Genomic DNA, 18,985 nt, shown 5'->3' with positions numbered 1-18,985 from the left:
CAAGGAACTATAGATTAGTGAGCCTGATGTCAGTGGTGGGCAAGTTGTTAAGGGAGTCCTGAGGGACAGGATTTCACACATTTGGAAAGGCAAGGACTGATTTAGGGATAGTAAAAAGTGAGGACTGCAGATGCTGGAGATCAGAGCTGAAAATGTGTTGCTGGTTAAAGCACAGCAGGTCAGGCAGCATCCAAGGAACAGGAAATTCGACGTTTCGGGCCAAAGCCCTTCATCAGGATTTAGGGATAGTCAACATGGCTTTGTGCGTGGAAAATCATGTCTCATGAACTTGATTGAGTTTTTTGAAGAAGTAACAAAGAGGATTGATAAGGACAGAGCAGTGAATGTGATCTCTTTGGACTACACTCAGGTGTTCGACAAGGTTCCCCATGGGAGACTGGTTAGCAAGGTTAGATCTCATGGAATACAGGAAGAACTAGCCATTTGGATACAGAACTGGCTCGAAAGTAGATGTCAGAGGGTGGTGGTGGAGGGTTGTTTTTCAGCCTGGAGGCCTGTGACCAGTGGAGTGCCACAAGGATTGGTGCTGGGTCCACTACTTTTCATCATTTATATAAATGATTTGGATATGAACATAGGAAGTATAGTTACTAAGTTTGCAAATGACACCAAAATTGGAAGTGTAGTGGACAGCTGGGAAGGTTACCTCATAACAATGGGATCTTGATCAGATGGGCCAATGGGCTGAGGAGTGGCAGATGGAGTTTAATTTAGATAAATGTGAGGTGCTGCATTTTGGGAAAGCAGATCTTAGCAGGACTGATACACTTAATGGTAAGGTCCTGGGGAGTGTTGCTGAACAAAGAAACTTGGGAGTGCAAGTTCATAGCTCCTTCAAAGTAAAATCACAGGTAGATAGGATAGTGAAGAAAGCATTTGGTATACTTTCCTTTATTGGTCAGAGCATTGAGTATAGGAGTTGAGAGGTCACGTTACAGCTGTACAGGATCCTGGTTGGGCCACTTTTGGCATATTGCATGCAATTCTGGTCTCCTTCCCATCAGAAGGAGGTTGTGAAACTTGAAAGGGTTCAGAAAAGATTTACAAGAATGTTGCCAAAGTTGGAGGGTTTGAGCTATAGGGAGATGCTGAATAGACTGAAGCGGTTTCCCTCGAGTGTTGAAGGCTGAGGGGTGACCTTATAGAGGTTTATAAAATCATGAGGGGCATGGATAGGATAAATAGACAAAGTCTTTTCCCTGGGGTGAGGGAGTGCAGAACCAGAGTGCATAGGTATAGGGTAAAGGGGGAAAGATATAAAAGGGAACTAAGAGGCAACTTTTTCACACCACAGGTGCCAGAGAAAGTGGTGAAGGCTGGTACAATTGCAACATTTAAAAGGCATCTGGATGGGTATTTGAACAGGAAGGGTTTAGAGGGATATGGGTGGGTGCTGGCAAATGGGACTAGATTAGGTTGGGATATCTGGTTGGCATGGACGTTGGACTGAACGGCCTGTTTTTGTGCTGTACATCTGTAGCTGTATGATGCTGTACGAGGAGCAGTTGAGTGCAATGCAAGAATAAACGTTCCACTTTCTCCAATCTGGTCACAACACAACACCCACTTCAAACAAACAAACAAACATGCAGTCTGTGTTGATTCCTGTTGCTGAGAAGTGATCTTTGGAGGAAGGTTATTATTGTAATTGTTCCACATTTTCACAGTTTTCATTGTTTTTCCCACCAGCTGGAGCAGGGATACTTTGTTTTTCAGAAGAAATTATGGATACAGTCCCAGAAACCCTTCAACAACAAATTGTATCCAATTTGTTGAAAATTCCACCAGAAGACACAAAAGGATATGGCAATGGTAATAAACTTTAACTCTGCAAGTGGAAAATTCTTCTTCCCTAAGGGAAGGTACAAATAATTATTTGTGACCACACCCCAAACACTCAAATATAAGCTAGAAAAAAAGGACTTATTTTTGCTCCCAACAGCCTCAAAGTAGTTCTGCTCCTTTGCTGGTTGCTTTGTGAATTGAGTCTTTGTATTTAATTTATTTCTACAATGTCCCACAAATTGAAAATGCTTACATCTAAGAGGAAGTGGGGGAGCAGGAGAAACATGACGGAAAAGCAAACTCAATTCATAGCTACTGCAACGTAATTTGGCCAACAGAAAGAGAAAGAGGGAAACAGAAATAGCGCATGAGAAATGAAAAAGAGAGAGTGAGATAAAAAGCGAGGGTGAAAGAGAACGAGAGACTCACATTTATAAGCTCCAGTTAAAGAGTTACAAATTTTACAGACAAATATGGTCTGGACATCTGCACCAATTCACTGAGTTCAACATTTGGATGTTCTACTAAAAGGGACTGGATTGTTTGGAATTAAAAGTTAACAGTAAACACATATGCAAAAGACTTGTAGCTAAACATGTCGAATCAAAGTAATCTCAACTTTGAGCAGAAGTTCAAAATTCAAATTTTGCATTTACAAAGCTTAGTAACGTAAAGATCGGTAAGGATAGCAGACTGTGCGTGGGGGAGCAAATCCTGGTAAATTGAATGGAACATGGCAGATACACATTTATTACAGATACTTAGGAAGTGAAGCATATTGCAAAAGAACAACATAAAAAGCAGTATCATCGGAAAGGCACAACAGTAGAAGGACCAACGTACAAATCTTTGAAGGTAGTCAGGCAAATTGGCAAGCTGGTTAAGAAAGCACAAGGTATACTTGTCTTCATAAATAGGAGCTTTGAATGCAAAAACACGAGGAACTCATAATAAGACCTAATAAAAATCACTGGTTATGCCTCAGCTGGATTATTGCATACAACTCTGACCAATATACTTGAGAATGGTTAAAGGTCTTGGAGAGGATGAAAGGAAGTTTACTAAAATAATAACAGGAAGGCAAGATTTTAGTTATCTGGAGAAATTGGAGAAACTGGATTGTTTTCCATTGAGTAAGGGAAAATTAAAAGACTCAATGGAACTCCAGTACTGCTAATTCTTAAAGGTGTGACAGAGAAAATTGGAAGAGGTTAATAAATGGTTTGATAACTAAAAGCATATAGAGTTAAGAAAATTGCAAAGACAACTGGACGGGAAGTGGGTAGACATAACAATTCTGTTTGGTGGAAAGTAATGATCTGTACCATACTCACTTAAAAGGGTGAAGGAAGCAGATACCAAATGAAATTCAAAAGCAGATGCACATTAGCATGAAGAGTGGGGGGAGAATTTGCAGAGTTGGGTGGAGAAGTGGACAGCTCAGCATGGACATGACTGACCAGACAGCCTTCTTCTGTAATGTAAAACTCTGATTCTTTACAAGTAAAAAAAATGGTTATTTGCAAAACTGATAAAATCCGATTTATTAAAATGAGGCAGTGATCGAAGGTTGTTACCAATTAAATAATTGTTTCAATTAAATGAAAAAATGCGTCAAACATTGCAGTTAACAAAATTAGTGACTCAATCTTGTCTACCTGAACTGCAAATTATACGGGGATTTATGTCAGATAGAATTTGGAACACCATCAAGTAGTTCCTCATGGGACACTGGTTAGCAAGGTTAGATCTCATGTAATACAGGGAGAATGAGCCATTTGGGTACAGAACTGGTTTGAATGTTGAAGACAGAGTAGTAATGGAGGGATGCTTTTCAGACTGGAGGCTTGTGACCAGTGGTGTGCCACATGGATCAGTTCTGAGTCCACTATTTTTCATCATTTATACAAATGATTTGGATTTGAACATAGGAGGTATTGTTAGTAAGTTTGCAGATTACACCAAAATTGGAGGTGTTGTAGACAGCGACGGTTACGTCAGAGTACAATGGAATCTCGATCAGATGGGCCAATGGGCTGAGGAGTGGCAGATGGATTTTATGTTAGATAAATGCAAGGTGGTGCATTTTGGAAAAGCAAATCAGAACAGGATTTATACACTTAATGGGAAGGTCCTGGGGACTGTTGCTGAACAAAGAGACCTTGGGGTGCAGGTTCATAGCTGCTTGAAAGTAGAGGCGCAGGTAGATAGGATAGTGAAGAAGGCTTTCCTTTATTGGTCAGAGCATGGAGTATAGGATTTGGGAGGTCATGTTGCAGCTGTACAGGATGTTGGTTAGGCCACTTTTGGAACATTGCATGCAATCTGGTCTCCTTCATTCTGAGGGGCATGGATAGGATAAACAGGCAAGGTCTTTTCCCCGGGTTGGGGAAGTCCAGAACTAGACGGCATAGGTTCAAGGTGAGGGGGGAAAAAAAAGATATAAAAGCGACCTAAGGGGCACCTTTTTCATGCAGAGGATGGTGCATATATGGAATGAGCTGCCAGAGGAAGTGGTGGGGACTGGGACAATTACAGCATTTAAAAGACATCTGGATGGGTATATGAAAAGGAAGGGTTTAGACGGATATGGGCCAAATGCTGGCAAATGGGACTAGATTAGGTTGGAATAACTGGTCAGCATGGACGAGCTGGATGGAAGGGTCTGTTTCAGTGCTGTACATCTCTCTGATTCTAAGTGGGGCATTACAAAGTTGGAGCTGAAGTAGGCCATTCATCTCTCCAAGCTTGCTCTGCTAATCAGTATAGAATTGTGGGTAATCCGATTCTAAATTCTACAGTCCCATGTAGACCTGATAAGCCTGAACACATTATTAAACAAGAAGCTCTTTATCTTGGCTGTAAAAATATTCAATAATCTGCCTCCTGAGACAAAGTTCCAATGTCTTGCTGCGCTCTCAGCAAAACAAAATCCTCATCTCAAAAAGAAATAAAGAAATTCTAACCTTAAGAACAAAGAACTGTGGATGCTGGAGATCTGAAACAAAAATAAAAAATGCTGGAGAAGCTCAGCAGGTCTGGCAGTATCTGTGGAGAGAGAAATAGGGTTAATGTTTGGAGTCCAGTGCTGTCAGACCTGGTCTTGAAATGTTGACCTTGCTTTCTCTCCACAGCTGTCAGACCTGCTGGATTTCTCCAATTCTGTGTTTGTTGTAAAACAGTATACTCTAGTTCTGGTCTCCTCACAAGAGCAAAACATCACTTCCATGTTCACCTTGTCAAGGCCATTCAGGAACTGAAACTTCAAATAAATCACACCTCACTCTTCCAAATTCTACTGTAAACAAACCTAGTCTAAGCTTTCTAATAAGCAGCCAGCTCATTTCGAGTCATGGAGATGTACAGCACAGAAACAGATCCTTGGTCCAACCTGTCCACGCTGACCAGATATCCCAACCCAATCTAGTCCCACTTGCCAGCACCCGGCCCATATCCCTGCAAACCCTTCCTATTCATATACCCATCCAGATGCCTTTTAAACATTGCAATTGTACAAGCCTCCACCACTTCCTCTGGCAGCTCATTCCACACATTTACAACACTGAAAACGTTGCCTTTCAGGTCTCTTTTATATCTTTCCCCTCTCACCCTAAACCTACGTCTTCTAGTTCTGGACTCTCCCACTCCAGGGAAAAGACTTTTTCTATTTATCTATCCATGACCCTCAATTTTATAAACCTCTATAAAGGTCACCCCTCGGCCTCCGACACTCCGGGAAAACAGCCCCAGCCTGCTCAGCCTCCCCCTATAGGTCAAATCCACCAACTCTGGCAACATCCTTGTAAATCTTTTCTGAATGCTTTCAAGTTTCACAACATCTTTCTGATAGGAAGGAGACCAAAACTGCACGCCATATTCCAACAGTAGCCTAACCAATGTTCTGTAAAGTTGCAACATGACCTCCCAATTCCTGTACTCAATACTCTGTCCCAATAAAGGAAAAACCAACCCAATCACCCCGTGGCTCAACACTTTAACTCCCCCTCCCACTCCACCGAGGACATGCAGGTCCTTGGACTCCTCCACCGGCAGAACACAACTACACGACGGCTGGAGGAGGAGCGCCTCATCTTCCGCCTGGGAACCCTCCAACCACAAGGTATGAATTCAGATTTCTCCAGCTTCCTCATTTCCCCTCCCCCCACCTTGTCTCAGTCGGTTCCCTCAACTCAGCACCGCCCTCCTAACCTGCAATCCTCTTCCTGACCTCTCCGCCCCCACCCCACTCCGGCCTATCACCCTCACCTTGACCTCCTTCCACCTATCCCACCTCCATCGCCCCTCCCCCTAGTCCCTCCTCCCTACCTTTTATCTCAGCCGGCTTGGCTCTCTCTCTCTTATTCCTGATGAAGGGCTTATGCTCGAAACGTCGAATTCTCTATTCCTGAGATGCTGCCTAACCTGCTGTGCTTTGACCAGCAACACATTTGCAGCTGTGATCTCCAGCATCTGCAGACCTCATTTTTTACCCAATAAAGGAAAGCATACCAAACACCTTCTTCACTATCCTATTTACATGCAACTCCACATTCAAGGGGCTATGAACCTGCACTCCAAAGTCTCTCTGTTCAGCAACACTTCTTCAGACCTTACCATGAAGTGTATAAGTCTTGCTAAGATTTGCTTTCTCAAAATGCAACACCTCCCATTTATCTGAATTAATTTCCATCTGCCCCTTCTCAGCCCATTGGCCCATCTGATCAAGATCCCATTGTAATCGGAGGTAACCTTCTTTGCTGTCCACTACACCTCAATTTTGGTGCCATCTACAAACTTTCTAACTATACTTCTTATGCTCACATCCAAATCATTTATATAAATGAAAAGTAGAGGACGCAGTACCGATCCTTGTGGCACTCCACTGGTCACAGGCCTCCAGTCTGAAAAACAACCCTCCACCACCACCCTCTGTCTTCTACCTTTGAGCCAGTTCTGTATCCAGATGGTGAGTTCTCCCTGTATTCCATGTGATCTAACCTTGCTCACCACTTTCCCATGGGGAACCTTGTCAAACGCCTTACTGAAGTCCATATAGATCACGTCTGCCGCTCTGTCCTCGTCAATCCTCTGTTATTTCTTCAAAAAATTCAATCAAGTTTGTGAGACATGATTTCTCATGCACAAAGCCATGCTGACTATCCCTAATCAGTCCCTGCCTTTCCAAATACATGGACATCCTGTCCCTCCGGATTCCCTCCAACAACATGCCCACCACTGATGTCAGGTTCATTGATCTATGGTTCCCTGGTTTGTCCTTACCACCTTGTTTACACAGTGTTAAACCATGTTAGCCAACCTCCAGGTCTGGTTGGCCTGCTCTTTGGAGGGTTGGTGTGAGCTCAACTGGCCAAATGGCCTGCTCCCACACTGTAGTGATTCTACAAAAGTGATGAATTTAAACTGGAAAATATTGACAGCCTTGCATTAACCCCTGCAGAACTCAACTTGTCACATCCTGCTGATCTGAAGGAAAAACATTTATGTATACTCTGTCTGCTTAGCAGAAAACAATCTTCTATCCATGTTACTCCGGTGTCTGAAATCTATAAAATTTAAGCTTGAATAAGATAAGAATGCAAGTGAAAGCATGTAGCATTAGCAATGGACTAAACTGGAGCTCTTACATTTTTAGGTCTGCTTCTGATATCTTGAAAAACCCATGGATCCTTCAAGTTGCAATTTGGTAACAACTGATGTTGAATAAAGACAATTGTTCAGGTTACATTGAGTTGTGTTACAAAACATTAGCAATCATATACCCCTTTTAAACAATAAAACTTCCCAAAATACTGAACAAGGGGCCTTTTGGCTAGAAATCCAGCAACAGACAGCCATGCCAAGATTTGAACATGGAATCTGGGTAATCCTTATGGGCTAAGTACTAATATAATATAGTTATTCACACAACTATCAAGTAGAAAACATATCAATGATTTTTGTTAAATCTAATGCAAATAGAAGTAACTTCAAGATGGGTTACGTTGTTAACAAAATGCTTAACTGTGTATTCAATATTTAGGGTGTGTCATTAAAAAATAATGACTAAAATGCTTCTTACCATACCTTCAAATATTACAGGTCAGCAAAATTTTTAAGGCCAAGGAAAAAAAATCACAGGATCAGTCACATCCACATTATACTTAGTGGTAAGTTATAACAGAGGACTTGCCATTGAAAATCTGATGGCTCAGCAGATTATTCAAACACCCTTTGTCTTGGTCAAGCTTCTATTTCTTTCTTATGTGCTTATCTAACTTCCTTTCAAATACATTTCTGTTATTTGTGCCTCAATTACCAGGCTTCTGGTAGCACATGATTTAGAGGATTAAAGTGTTTGCCCTGAACTCTATTTGATTTAGTAATGACTTTCTTCATAATTATGAGTCATAGTTTTAAAATTTTTTGCAAGTTGAATGCTTTTCCTGAAGTCTAATGGAAGTGTTTAATAGAATAAAGTGATTAGGCCTCCCCTCTATGTTCTTAAAAGACTGAGCTGCAACTGTCAGTTTTACCTGATAGGCTCCTCGGATGCTGTGCTCTTCCAGCACCATTAATCCAGAAGCTGGTTTCCAGCATCTGCAGTCATTGTTTTTAACCTAGTTTTACCCAATAGCTCTATTCTCTTAGAATCTAGAAGATAATATCAAAACTATTCTAGGGTCTTTTCCAAAACCTTTTTATAAAACGGAGATTAGAAATGTGCACAGTATTCCAAATATGCTTTAACCAGTGATGGATAGGAGGTTAACATTTCTTTTCTGCTTCTGAATTTTATCCCTCTAGAAATAAATCTCAATGCTTTTTTTTTTATTATGACTTTATCAACCACTGGTGCCATTTTCTGTGATTTTTACACATCTACCTCCATTTCATTTAGCTCCTCTACCCAATTTAGATTAATATCCAGCTGTATCTGGCCTCCTTGTTCGTACCGACCAAATGCAATATCTCGCACTTACCTACAATGAAACTAATTTGGCAATCACACATCATTTTGCAAGCTTACTGAAAGCCTCCTATATTTTGTCAATTTCTTCCTTCATATAGCTTTATCTTCCAATTTGTTGTTCAGAAATTGTATGTTTGATTTCAGAGTCCAAATTGCTGAGCTAAATAATGAACACTGGTTCCAATGTCAATCCTTGCGGAACACTGTTTGCCATTTTTGTAGCCCCATGTTGATTTTCTCTTTGGTAGTCAGCTTGTAACCCATTTTTCATCTGATCCTGTTCTCCACATATTCTGACCTTTTAACAAATCTACAGAGGAATATCTCCAAAAGAGGTTTTTTGTAAATCCAAATATGTTACATTACATTGTTTAATGTTTGTTAAAAGTCTTTAAAAGAATGCAACATTGTTCCCTCAACATTTTGTTTCTAGATTTGTGACAGGGCATCTTTGAGAAAATATTGCATCAATTTTAACAACTGGTGAGTCTACTTCCCTGGATTTGCTTTATCACACTTTTTAACAAGACGATTCAGATGGGCTAACGTCGTGTCGTCTGAGTACTCTCGTTTCTAATAGATTGTTATTTACACATAAGGGTGCCACTTATCACCACACACACACACACACACACACACACACACACACAAAAAACAAGATGAATGCCTAATTGCAGTAGTGTTTGTTAAGAAGGTGTTAAACCACAGCAATGGGGACAAACCAGAATAACTCCCTTCTCTTCCTAGATCTTCATTAGATGGAATAAATGTTGGTTTCATGTCTCAACACATCAGAAGTCCCTATCACATATAGGAGGTTAATTTACGCAATTACAATTCATCTGCTATACAATGGCCAGCATAACTTGGCAGACAAAATCCTGCAACTGGCAGGCAGTGCAGCTCAGGATCCATGCTATTTTCATGGACTAGGGACCTTCAGGCCAATATTGGGATTACTTTCCGTTAACTTATGTCCATTGATATGATTTTTATTACTTCCTAACATGAACTGAAAACCCAATCCTGATAAGTGCTATTACTTTCAAAATCACTTCATCACTATTTTCTAAATGTTTTAAAAAGGCGTATACACATTATGTATACTTATTTTTTTAAAGTCAGCAAATTAGAAACAATTAATTATAGTGCACTATGCAAAAATCAAAACTTTTGAATGCAGACAGATGGTTAAATAACTGAATTGAGATAAACATTGTAATTTAAATCTGATGATGAATTTGCATTTCAGAAACAAAATAATAAAATGCAATTAGTGAGCATACAGAGCTGATTCTGCCAGGAGGTATTTAAATTACCTCAAATGGCAACTTTGTATTTGATGTCAGTGCAACTGGTTAAGAATTATCAATTTCAGGCTGATATGAATGATATCCATTTGAAATACAGATGTTAAGTGGCGGCAACTGCACCCCTGACGTTTCTTGTGAATCTAATTGCTATGGAGAGGCAGTGTTTCTATTCCTGATTGTTATTCAATGACCCTGTTTCAAAATACATGAGTAGAGAAGAGAGCCAAAAATAGGATGTTTAATTGTAATGCAGTTGGCATACAACTTGGCAAAACTTAACCACTATGTTGGCAAGAAAGTGATATATACACTCATTATGCTAATATTTTAGAAGTAGCATTAAAAAAAAATGAAGAACCTGACATTAATGATTGTAAATCAGAGGATACTCCTATATAAGGATGGAGTATTGTGCAATGCATCCTATAATTTATAGGAAGCATAAAGCCAAGTTTAACTTTGCCACAATTACTAAACATTTCAAAGGCCAGAATGAGACTAATAGCTCCTACATATATCTCTCAGCCAATCAGTGGACAAAGAATGATTGAAAAGGGCATCAGTCACTTTCTAAGTGTGATTTTAAATCTGAAACATGGTACCTGAATTATTAACATATCTCAAAATATAATCAAAACTTGACTCGACTACATTTAATTAAAAGATACATACAGCAGTGCTGTCAATAGGAATCCTTGCAACAGAGTGCAACCCATTTTATATTATATGCTTAAAAGTCATGGATATATAATCTCTCTCTCTCTCGTTTGTCAAGGTATTGTGAGGTTGTCACCATCAGGAAAAATAATTTTCTCCCCATGATGCTGGAAATACAGGCGAAATAAGCCTGATATTACAAGCTTATATATTAAGGCTCACCACTTCAGTGAGATACTAGAGAGAGATGCAAGCTCAATGACTTTACAAGAAAACAATTTAACAGAAATTACAAACTTTTTAAGTATGCATCTACTTTGATTATTTAATAGTGTATTATCTATTTACTGTGATTTTACACAGTATGTTTTAAGCAAGTGCAGAGGCTATGTCCCTAACTTTTTGCAACTCAGATGGATGGTCATACATCTGATGCATTAAAAGCTTCTCTCTCCACAAATGCTGCCTCCAGTGTTCATTATTTCCAGTTTATTTTTGTTTTTATTTATATGTTCAGCATCTGCTTTGTATGACCTTTTCAGAGTTAAAACTGGTTACTTAAATGCCAATATCCAGACAATACACTGACAATATTTCCACCAGAATACAAAGTATTTTTGTCCATTAAAATTTACTCTAACCTTGTCTGCCATGCCTGGAACAGAGGCACATTTACAGTCAGTAGCAATGTGAGAAATAAAGGTGCTGCAAATGATTTCCACAAGGATATTGTTAACCATGCAAATTCACAAAACAATTTGAATTGAACATTGTACAAATACTTAGGTGTTGCTTCATGAATGATACTAATTTAAATATCTGGGATAGTGAAAGCAAAAACACCAGATATATTGAACAATAGTATTACAAAATTAAAGAAGTGAAAGGAAGAAATTTAAAGGCCAAAGCCTGTTTTACTTTTGGCTCCTGATAATTTTATTTATATTACACAGGTACCAGCCGTCATTCCGAAAGCAATCCAAGGACATGAAACAATAGGTTACATTAAAACTCAGTAATTTAGTTTAGCCCTGCAGCAAGAGAAGAAAGGTCATGAATGACAGCAGACATAAAATATTTTGTATAAATCAGCTGCCAAATCTGGTACAAAAGCAAAATTCTATGGATTCTGGAAATCTGAAATAAAAAACAAAATGTAGGAAAACCTCGAAAACAAAAACAGGAATTGCTGGAAATTCTCAGCTGGTCTAGCAGCATCTGTGCGGGTAAAACTCTGGCAAAAATAGTTAATATTTTGAACACAAAATGATTCCTCTTCAGTTCCAAAAGATTAAAAAAACTTTTTAAAAAAAAATCAATAAATCATTATGACAGATTTCCAGCATTAGACTCAGAAACAGTAATGTATTATGTAGTGTTAAAATATGGAGGAATGCAACAAGATGTAAATTAGACTGAAGTGCATATCTGTATGTAAGCGCTCAGAATCCGACAAATAGATTCATGGAGCTGGAGGTGCAGATTGTCAGGGACTATAGTGGTGTGATAACTTAAACTGGGTTCAAATAGGATAGCACTAGGATCCAAATACTGCTGGATACTTGGTTTTCAGGCAAGAAATTTGTATTGAATATGGGAAATAATACAGTGCTGGAGTGAGTAAGAGCACATCCTAGACAGGTCAACGGCAGAATCACTTTTGCTAGAGTTAATAAACAAAGATGCCATTAGACCTTCAGATGCATTTTGTATGCCACAGAATTTTGGGAAAGAAACCAAGGGGCAAATTTGCAGAGAGATGGAAAAAAAACTATGCAGTACTGATAATGTGGGACTTTAATTATCCTAATATAGACTGAGAAAATAACATTATAAAAGGCAGAGAGGATAAAGAGTCTTCATGGTATGTTCGAATGAACCTTCTCTACCAATGCTGACCCAATGAGGAAAGAAGCATTACTGAATTGGTTCTTGGGAATGAGGTGAGTCAAGTGGATCAACTAATAGTAGGAGAGCATTGAGGAAAAATAACCAATGTCTCATAACATCTGGGTTATATTGGGTTAGATAAGGAAATTTCCTGATGAAGGGCTTTTGCCTGAAATGTCCATTTTCCTGCTCCTCAAATGATGCCTGGCCTGCTCTGCTTTTCCATCACAACTCTCTTAGCTCTACTCTCCAGCATCTGCAGCACTCACTTTTACCTAAATATGAAAAAAGACAACAGCAGTCCAAAGTAAAAGTACATAATTGATGGATGGCCAATTTCAGTAGGTCCAGGTAAATTGACTGGCAAGTAAAATTGTAATAGATCAATGGTTTGCCTTTAAAGAAATGACGTTTTCAATCTATTTATAATATCTCACAAGGGGGAAAAGCCAACAAAATCAATTTCCTATCTTATTAAAGAGAAAGAGCAAAAGGAAACAAATAAAGGCTGTTTAATATAATACAAGTGGTAACCAGGCGAAATACAGAAAGGAAATAAGAGAAGCAAAGGCAAAGAGACACGGCAAGAGACTGGCAGCTAACACTGAAGCAAATCTAAAAACTTGTTTTTGGCTTTAAAAATATTTGTATCAAACTGAAGTGGGCCAATAGAGAACTTAAGACAATCTACACTTGAAAGCAAAAAGGGCATTGCTAAGATAGTAAGTGAGTATTCTGCATTTGCCTTTAAGCAGGAAATTGATGCTGCCCAAGTTCAACACTGCATAGATGAAACATTTTTAAAAGAGATATTCAAAAGGCTGGATAAGCCATCAATCTGAATTGGATGGATTCAGGGATATGGAGAGAAGGAAGGGAGGAAACTGTAAATTCAGAAGAGGAAGGCACAAATTTTAAACAAAAATACATCAGATGACATTATCTAGAAAGTATTACCAATGACGTGCTCAAGATATTTTGGGGCAGCATCATACTGTAGAGTTCCAGTCAAGTGCATCAGATACTGTTTTTAATAGCTTATTTTTGTTTCTTTTGCTTACAGTGAATAGTGAGGGTCACTGCATTAAAAAGGATTGCAAACTGGTTATTTTCCATTAGGATCAAAATATACCAAATAGAATAGAAATATACCAAGATTTGAGGGACTAGGAAAAAATTAAAAATGTATTTCTATTCATTTCAGGTTCTTCAAGATGTATGTGATTGTACAATGTTCTTCACCATTTATAACTCCTCAGATACTGAATAAATATCCACTTTTGGGCTGACAACTGGCAAGCAACATTTGTGCAAAGCACTGCCAGGTAATGACAATATACAACAAAAAAAAGATACTAACCATCTTTCCTTGACAATCAATATCACGGGGTTTACCATTTACCCGAAACTGAATTAGACAATGGGCAGCACGGTGGCACAGTGGTTAGCAATGCTGCCTCACAGCGCCTGAGACCCGGGTTCAATTCCCGACTCAGGTGACTGACTGTGTGGAGTTTGCACGTTCTCCCCATGTCTGCGTGGGTTTCCTCCAGGTGCGGACTTGTTGGGCCGAAGGGCCTGTTTCCACACTAAGTAATCTAATCTAAACAAGCCATGTAAATACTGTAGCCACAAGAGCAGGTCAGAGGTTAGGAATCTTGGAATGCATAACTGACCTCCTGACTCCCCAAAGCCAATCTACCACAAAGCACAACTCATGAGTGTGATGGAATGCTCCCCATTTTGTTGGATGAATGCAGCTCCATCACTCAGGAAGTTTGACGCCATAGAGATACTCCAGTGCATGTGATTGCCACCAAATACACAAAACATTCACCTTGGCCACCGCTGACACACAATGACAGTAGTGTTTACCCTCTGCAAAGTGCACTGCTGAAATGCACAGAGGCTCCTTGAACAGCAAATATATGGGAATACCACAACCTGCAAGTTCCAGCTCTAAACAGATTTGGAAATAAATCATCCTTCCTTCACGGTCACTGGGCCAAAATCCCGGGACTCCCTCTCTATAAACAACATTGTGGACCAAAGAGGTTCAAAAAGACACGTCAACACCACCTTCTCAAGGGCAATTAGGAATGGGCAATTAATACAGATTTTTTAAATGGAGAGATGAAAAAAGCTACAAATTACAAAATAATGTATTTGACAAATGATAATACGACATTGCATGTTAAGATAAAAGCTCTGTGACAGAGGGGTCACAAAAAACTATTTTTCTTAAAATTTCAGAGTAAAGAAACAAGAAAGAAGGCATTAACTTGGTTTCATCTGTGTAGGTTAGATATTATCCCCGTTCCAAAAGGCCTTTTACTTTTAGTACGCTTCCCATAAGGAAAACATTCCGGTTGCACTCCGAAGTAATCATAAAGATAAAACGGCGACAGTAAAAAGTAGAGCAGTGAATAATGTAAAGCTGCAATATTTTGCTTCGATTTGAAAGGATGGAAGAGACACTGGAAACCATCCACCAACAAGTAATCCTACCGGAGCTGCTCCCCAGTGATTAAAACCTCCGCCATGTGCTCAAGATCAGCAGTTTTCTTCTGCACCGCGTTCCCGAGCCCTTCCATTTCGAGGAATTTTCTAGGAATGCAGGCGCCTTGTGGAAACGAAAATAAACTGTTTTATGTTACAGCTTAAGAAGAGAGACCAAAAAAAGCTTTGTTGCCAACACTTCCACCACGAATGAGTTCAACGACAAAAACTCTTCAATACCACGCAGTACAGTTCCAGCATTGTCGGAGAATTGCGGGGCGCTCTTGTTACAGAATATCGATTTGGTTTTAACTCGAACAAATGTTTACACAGACACCAACAAAGGAAATCATGCCACACGTTTCTCAACTGCACGGAGCCGCAATTTTCGCGTAAACACTCCTGAAAGCTCAATTAACCCCTCGCCACCGAGAATCAACCCCTTCTGTGGAAACAACTGGTCAGTCAGATCAGCAAGAACTTTCCTCCTCCTCCGAGGCCCTATTAGTCACTGCAGTACTTCCATTTGGTGTTAAGCTTGCCCTGAAGAGGCGTCCGAAGAGATGTTAATGACATTCCGGGTTTCATGGAAGAATTCAGGGACAATGAAACACTCAAATAAACAGAGACAGAGCCCAATTGCAACGGATGCACGTTGGCGAATCCTCCATAAAGTAACTAATCCATCACGCTCCAAATTCCACAACATAAAACCAACATGCAAATACCCTCATCCTTATATATCCCGAAGTCAAGTATTTATGCGGTAATGCTTTGGTGCAAAGGTTGACGGGTGCACTTTAGCACATCAAATGCCAATTCTCACCTATGTCTGTATTCATCCCTCGGCTGTCAGCGTGCCCCCACCCCTTTTCTCCTGCAGCCTGAACTCAAAACACATTCAGGACATTCTCGCCTTCATGCCATTTCATTTCGAGCCTGGTTCTGCTTTTTTTTTGTCTTTACCTTCTGCTGGAATGAAGAAACTGGGCTTGCAATCTTTGTGCTATCTCTCAAATGGAAAGTTTTCGAGCAGCTCCGAGAAGCCAGTCCCCGCCTCTCACTCTCCACCACCAGGGTCCACTCCAGCGGCTCGATCCGAGCCACATATTGGCAACTGCCCGGGAGCTGCGTCAGCTGCCCGCTGAGGGCGGGGTGCGAGCCTTCTCAACCTCTCCCCACTGAAACGTTGGGATTTATTGTTTCAGAAAAAAAAATCCAGATTGTTAGGTGTGAGTGCAGTGTCATCAGGAGAAAAAAAATTGTAGCCAAGCAGTATGTCACCCCAAGTATCAATTAGCGTTGATACAAATTGACAGTCACTGATCCGATTTCCTGTCATCTCCTTCCACTGATACAGCCAAAATGATTTCCTCCAGCATCATTGTTTTTACTTATATTATACATTATAAGAAAGTGTGTTGAGAATTATGTTGCACTTTGCGCAGTTATTAGAGATTATGGGTATAATCGATTTTAGAGGCTGTTATGTGTGTCTTTATTTATTTGTCTGTGGGATGCAGAAGTCGCTGGCTGGTCAGCATTTAATGCCAGTTCTTAGTTACTCTTGAGAAGGTGGTGTTGAGCTTCCTTCTTGAACCTTATCAATCCACCTGTGGTGAGTTGACCCACAATGCCATTAGGGAGGGAATTTGACCCAGCGACAGAGGAGGAACGGCAATATATTTCAAAGTCAGGATAGTGAGTGGCTTGGAGGGGATCTTGAAGGTGGTGATGATCCCTTGTGTCTGCTGCCATTGTCTTTCTAGATGGAAGTGTTGGTAGGTCTGGAAACTGCTGTCTGAGGACTTTTGGTGAATTTCTTTGGTGTGTGTTAATTTTCTTTACTTTTCACTCTAATGTGATTTTGGTGGCATTGATTGGAGGTGCCAGTTCTACGTCTGGAATAAAGTTCCTCACCAAGTTATCAATTCCATAAACTTGAATTCATCCAAACTTTTGCCCAACATACCACATTTCTTTCACCCACTGACCTCCCTCGGTTCGGAGTCCAACTCATCTCAAATTTACAATCCCAATCTTCACTGACTTGCTCAATGAGGGTAACCCTACAAGAATCTGCACACAGCCTCCAACATTGGGAGCCATGCTTTCCATTCAGCTGTCTGGATCCTAAACTTTGGAATTCCATCTCTGAAACTTTCCACTGCTCCATTTTTCTCCCCTCATTAAAAATACTCTTTGTACTCCAGTTCTTTGATTAAGTTTTTTGTCATCTGTTCATCTCATCCTTTGAATTAGTGCTGCCTTTTATGTAATTATGGTCCTGTAAAGCCATTTGGGAATTTTCCCATGTTAAAGGCTCTATATAAATGGAAGTTGTTGGTGTTAAATGTGGAAAACATTATAAGCCAAATCTGAACTTTCTCTCACATGCCAAAACACTTCACTTCTTTGTGAACATATAAATTAGGATCAGGAGAATGCCATTTGACCCATCAAACTAATGATGTTATAGTTGACACTCTTGAAGCCTCAACTGCACTCTCCTGCCTCCCCTTTCTACCCTTGGACTCCGATCAAGAATCTAACTCAGGCTTAAAAAGTATTCAGTAATCCAGCCTCCACTGGTCTCTTGGGTAGAGAATTCCAAAGACCCTCTTAAAAAAAAGATTTATTCTCATTTAAATAAAAGCCCCTTATTTTTAAACAGGATCACTGAGATCCAGTCTCTCCCATAAGATGTAGCCTCACAATATTCACCTTGTCAATTTCCTTAATTAAATCTAAATTTGGAAAGGTAGGGAATACTGAGCAGCCCTCCTTCACCTTGGAATACAAAGGTTAATGGGAACACCTTTGCCATGACTCGAGTCTTCTGATCTATTTCCTCAGTGCTGCCTTCTCATACTACACCTCCTCTTAGATCATTGTTTGGCACCAGGAGGGAAGTTGACATTTCATTATTAATTTAATTATATTAATTGATTAATCTAAACTTATTCAACCTAATTGTAACCAATGTAGATTCAATACTTTAGTATCATGCCAGTCTGCTCAGCGTTATTTGACAAAGAAATGCACCACAAGATTACAAACAGAATGGAGGTAATACAGAAATATTTTAGAATTACAGGACAATTGTTGGGAGGCCCCTCTTCAACTCATTTCCACTATCAGACCAAAATTGTGAGAATGTCTGAACTTCAAAGTTGAATAAGAAAAATTAGCATCCTTTCACCCCTTTCAATTCTTCATCTTTCTAGTTCTCGTGAAGTGTCACTGGAACCAAAATGTTAACTCTACTTTATCTCCACAAATGCTGCAGACCTCCTGAGTTTCCCCAGTAATTTCTGTTTTTGTTTACATTAGTAATTTGTGACCTTCTGCATAAGGTTTATTTCAAACTTTCTCACTATATGCTTTAAATGTTAAAATTAAGTCATAAAAAATCATTCCACACATCCACAACCACAGAAACAAAACAAAAACACCAAACAAATGGCCGCCTAAGAAAATTATCAATGACATGTATCTGATTTCGTGGGAACTTGCACTCATAAAGTGAAAACTGAAATGATGAGCTCGAGTGTCGATCATTCAGTCCTCATTTCAAGTATCTCCCTTTTCCCAAACAAATAAACAAAAAACTATCATAAACTATCCTCTTATCTAAGCAAAGAGTCATAAAAGTGACAATAACATACTGTAATGAAAAGGATGGGTCCATGGATACTTGACACCTTAAGTAACCAGTCAGGAGGTACTGGGAGGTAGCATTAGACAATATTCATCACCCTTAGCCAATTAGAGATTGATCACCTATCTCTTAAACCAATTACCAATGGGCCTTGACGCAGAATACAATGAAAGGTCAGTTATGGCATAG

General features: G+C 39.7%; 1 protein-coding gene across 2 annotated transcripts in view; it reads right to left on the bottom strand.

Annotated features, from left to right (window-relative positions):
* deptor (DEP domain containing MTOR-interacting protein) overlaps positions 1-16,225 on the bottom strand; it is an 81,533-nt gene extending 65,308 nt beyond the window's left edge. Inside the window, exons 1-2 of one of the 2 annotated variants that reach the window (XM_060822840.1) lie at positions 16,102-16,225; positions 15,145-15,259 (exon numbers count right to left, since the gene is read on the bottom strand). In XM_060822840.1, coding sequence (XP_060678823.1) covers positions 15,145-15,230 — 86 coding nt within the window. In that variant the 5' untranslated portion in view covers positions 15,231-15,259; positions 16,102-16,225. The other variant, XM_060822839.1, reaches the window with a different exon arrangement.
* Positions 16,226-18,985: the final 2,760 nt, after the last annotated feature.

Source organism: Hemiscyllium ocellatum, chromosome 4 (genome assembly GCF_020745735.1).
Source record: "Hemiscyllium ocellatum isolate sHemOce1 chromosome 4, sHemOce1.pat.X.cur, whole genome shotgun sequence".
NCBI lineage: Eukaryota > Metazoa > Chordata > Chondrichthyes > Orectolobiformes > Hemiscylliidae > Hemiscyllium > Hemiscyllium ocellatum.
Note: the sequence above shows the minus strand (reverse complement) of the source record. Positions and strands in the feature narration are given on the sequence as shown.